Source organism: Elephantulus edwardii, unplaced genomic scaffold (genome assembly GCF_000299155.1).
Source record: "Elephantulus edwardii isolate Elephantulus edwardi_28Jun2011 unplaced genomic scaffold, EleEdw1.0 scaffold00059, whole genome shotgun sequence".
Taxonomy (NCBI): Eukaryota; Metazoa; Chordata; class Mammalia; order Macroscelidea; family Macroscelididae; genus Elephantulus; species Elephantulus edwardii.
Genome location: NW_006399809.1, coordinates 3,450,712 through 3,455,299, shown reverse-complemented (window position 1 = coordinate 3,455,299; position 4,588 = coordinate 3,450,712). Strand labels below are relative to the sequence as shown.

Below are 4,588 nucleotides of genomic sequence, written 5' to 3'. Positions count from 1 at the left end.
AATCCTGACGTAACACTTCTCCTCATAGAGCCAAGCCTCTTGGATAATCTGCTCTGCATACAGGTTGAAAAGGTATGGAGATAGGACACATCCCTGGTGTACACCCTTCCCAATTTTGAACCATGCAGTGTTGCCCTGTTCTGATGACTGCCTCTTGGTCCAAGTGTAGGTGTTGCATTAGCACGATTGAATGTTCTGGCATTCCCATTCTTCTCAGAGTCAGCCACAGTTTGTTATGATCCACGCAGTCAAACGCCCTTGTGTATTCTCTGCTTTCAGCTAAGGTCCCTCTAACATCAGCTACGATATCCCTAGTACCACGACCCCTTCTAAGCCCAGCCTGGACTTTTGGCAGTTCTCTGCTGATGTACTGTTCCAGTTGTTTTTTGGATAATCTTCAGTAGCATCCTGCTTGCATAGGGTTGCTTTAAGTCAAAGCCAACTCGATGGCACATAACAACAACAACAACACCTCCTCCACCACACAGTTATGATATTGGTTGTTTGTTGTAGTTAATTTTTATTATGTTGTATTTTCCCTCCAGCTTTCTCAGAAACAAAACCAAACCCGTTGCCATTGACTCTGACTCATGGCAGCCCATGTATTTTAGAGGAGAGTTGTGCTACATACTGTTTTCAGTGGCTAATTTTTCTGAAAAAACCCCCACAGGTCTTTCTTGTGATGTGTCTTTGGGTGAACTTGGACCTTTAATCTTTTAAAAATTTTTACATTAAAAGATATTACTTCTAAAGAGGTGTCAAGTCATGGGTTTTTTCCTAGCTGCATTAAGTATTGCCACTACTCAGGGACTACTTCTTCTAGAAAAAACTTAGAGAGTCAGATAGCCCCCTTTTCCTTTGTCATCATTTGTGAAGACAAGATTCAACGGGTCCTGATTACTTTTCTATGCTTTCATATATGGTTTAATACAATAAGCTCATCCTGTAAATGACAAGTACAATCATACAAATCTTCCAGTTGTATGATCTTGACTCCTGTATACCTTTGTTGAGAGGTATAAATACTACTAAGGAATGCCTGTTCGTGTTAATGGTAGGTCCTGAACACTGGCACCAAAGAGCAAGCACAAAAAATATTGGTGAACTTATTATTTTTTTTTTCATTTTAGATCTTGAATTTACCTGAATTGATTGAGGATGCCAAGTACAAAACTAACCACCTTCGGGTACAAAATAGAAAAGAGCTCATTAAAATACTGTCTGCACGGTAAGGTTAATCTAATATTTATGCATTTATTAATTAATGTATCATAAACATTATCTGATATTTTGGCATCTTTGGTGTATTTATATCAATTTATAATTCTTTTGTACTATAAGTTGGTTAATGGGAAGACATTTCAAGTTATTATGAGTTTTTTTTGTTCAAAAGCATTTTATGTTCTCTTCAGTACTGATATTCCATTCAGACTGATGGAGGGTCACTATGAGTAGGAACAAACTCTACTGCAAAGAGTTTAAGTCTGATTAAGGGCTGAAGAAGACTTTATGCTTGGTAAAGTGCAGAGTTATACAAATGAGATCTTTAATAAGATGGTTTGACACAATGGCTACAAAAATGAGCTTAAGCAGAGTGGGAATTATGAGTCTAGCTCACTACTGGGCAGTGTTTTATTCGGTTATATATAAGGTCATTATGTGTCAGAGCCAAACTCAACAACACTTAACAACAAAATCCATCACTAAATCACAACTATGCTAAAACTTAGAAAGTGACATATGTCTGCAGTAGATAGTCTATTCATGGACATAAAGAATGTCACTTTAAAGTCATTTGCATCTGATCCAAGATATGGTATTTTTAATTGCTTCATTTACCTATGAAAATTGGACAATGAGTAAGAGACTCTGCAGAAGGATTGATGCATCTGAATAATGGTATTGGTGAAGAATATTTTTACTTCCTCTTTGCTAATTTGAATTCCACTTTCCCCTTTCTCTTCTTGTCTTCTTGCCCTCCCTAGAACTTCCAATACATTATTGTACAGGACTCATGATAGTGGGTGTCTTTGCCTGGTATCTGTTTTGAAGTGTCTACTCTTTCTCGATGGAGGATGTTTCCTTTTGCTTTAGAGTATATTCTCTTAATTATATTGAGGGCATTTCCCTCTATTTCTATTTTGTTGAGTGTGCTAATCTGGAAAATATGTTGGACTTTATCAAATTCCTTTTCTGCATTAGTTAAGATGATCATGTGGATCTTTATTTTGTTGAAGTGCTGGATTATACTTACTAGGCTTTTAAAAAATCACTGTATATTGGTTTGCTTTCATAGTTAATATGCATTATATTTTACCCTTTTCTTCTCTCACGTTTTGCTTCATACAGTCTTTCCCATGCATTGTGTTTCATAATATTAATATCCATTTGACAATGCCCATTATTACCCTGTCTATTCAGGTACCCACCAGAACTTTCCCTTTTCCTTTACCCCGTCCCTCTGAACACCAAGTTGTGTTACCGTATGATTTTGCTCCTACACAGCCTCACCCCTCTGTTCTCACCCCTTCAGCCTTTGGGTCTCCATATATGTTTTATCAGCTATCCTTCTATTTTTATAACAATGCAGTATTAGTCCTTATGGGATTGAGTTAGTTCACTCAGCATGATATTCTCCAGTCTCCCATGTAGTAGTTTTTTAAATCTTTCCTCCTGTGTGTTGCATAGTATTCCATTGTGTGAATGTACCACAATCTTTTAATCGATTCTGTTGTGGTTGGATAGTTGGGCTATTTCCATGTTCTTGTCATGGTGAATAACACTGCTATGAACATTGGTATTCAAATCTCCATTTGTGTCTCATCTAATTTCTATGGGATATATTAGCAGAATAGCTGGGTCATAGTGAGTTTCTATGTTCAGCTTTTTGACAAAATGCCAAACTGCCTTCCAGAGTGGTTGTACCATTTTACAATCCCACTAAGAGTATATAAGAGTTCACACATTTCCACATCCTCCTCAATATTTATTGCTTGCTTCCACTGCTACTGGAGTGAGATGGCATTTCATTGTGGCCTTGATTTGCATTTCTCTTACTGTCAGTGATTTTTAGAATTTCTTCCTTCATGTATCTGTTGGCCATCTGAATGTCTTTCTCTGTGAAAATTTTTTCCATGTCTTTGCCTATTTTTGTAGATGCATTACCAATTCTGTAAAATTCTAATGAGACACTTTTCTGAGATGGTATTGCCAATTTTTTTTTTACCAGTCAGTAGATTTTCTTTTCACACAGTTGGAAAAATATTTTGATGAGCACAGATATTTAATCTTTAAAAGATCTCATTCGTCAGTTTTATCCTTTCCAGATTCTGCATCTCTGACTCTATTGTTAGCCTCTTTATAGCACAGAATAGGCCTTCTAAGTGTGATCTCAGTTTGTCTACTGAACTTTAGGTTTGGAGTTTTACTCCCAGGTTTTACTCCACCTTCAGTTGATTGCTGTGTATAGTGTGAGATGTGGATATTGTTTCAGCTTTGTGCAGTTAGCGGTCCCGTTTTGCCAGCACCATTCGGTGAAGAAGTTGTTATTTCCCCATTTGACAGGTATTTCCTTGTCAAATAATTTTATCAGTTGACCATAGATAGATGGGTCCTTTCTGGGTTCTCGATTTTGCTGTATTTGGTCATTTTATCAGTACCAAGTTGTTTTAGGTACTACAGCTGTGTAGTAGGTTTTGAGGTCAGAAAGTGCTATGTTTCCCATTTCAATTTTGTTTTTCAGTAGTACTTTGTTTATTTGGGGTCTCTTTCCTCTTCAAATAAACTTGACAATTTCACTTTCGATATCCTTGAAAAATGAGTTTGGTATCTGTATTGGGATTGTGTTGAATATGTAGATTACTTTTGGTAGGATTGTCATTTTCACTATGTTGAGATTTCTGATCCATGAATGCGGCACATTTATTTTTCTGTTTATTTAGGTCTTTTCTTGTGTCTGACAGAAGTATCCTATAATTTCCTTTGTAAAAATCTCTTGAGTCTCTAGTTAGGTTCATGCCCAAGTATCTGGTGCAAGACTTATTTTCAGGGAGGGGTCTTTTTATGACCTGCTCAATTCCTTCTTTTGTGATGGATCTGTTCAAGTGTTCTACATTTTTTTTAATCTGGGTAGGATATGAGTTTCAAAAACTTTGTATATTTCCTCTAGGTTTTAAAATTTAATGGAGTATCTAGCTTTTCATAATATTCCAATATTACAGATTTTTCCTATGGTTCTGTTGTGATGTCACCGCTCTCATTCCTAATTAGAGTTACCTGTGTCTTCTCCTTTTTTCTTTTGTTAAATTTGTCCTTAGTTTGTCAATTTTATTTGACCTTTCAAAAAACTAGTTCCTGTGAACAGACCCATTAAAAAAGAAGAAATTGAAAAGATAACACAACAACTTCTGACCAAAAACAGCCCTGGACCAGATGGTTTTACAAGTGAATTTTATCAAACATTAAAAGAAGAATTGTCCCATCCCCTTTTCCTTATGAATCAGGGTGAAGTCTGTCTCAGGGAGGAGTGATAGGGAATGGCAAAGGACACACCGACAAAGGAGATTAATCAGAACTGACTTTTTTTTTC

General features: G+C 36.4%; 1 protein-coding gene across 1 annotated transcript in view; it reads left to right on the top strand.

Moving 5' to 3' along the window:
• The first annotated feature begins 2,394 nt into the window (after positions 1-2,394).
• Positions 2,395-4,588, top strand: part of LOC102860088 (zinc finger protein 160-like) — a 31,004-nt gene continuing 28,810 nt past the window's right edge. The window contains exon 1 of the mRNA XM_006887617.1: positions 2,395-2,421. Coding sequence (XP_006887679.1) covers positions 2,395-2,421 — 27 coding nt within the window. The remainder of the gene's footprint in view (positions 2,422-4,588) is intronic.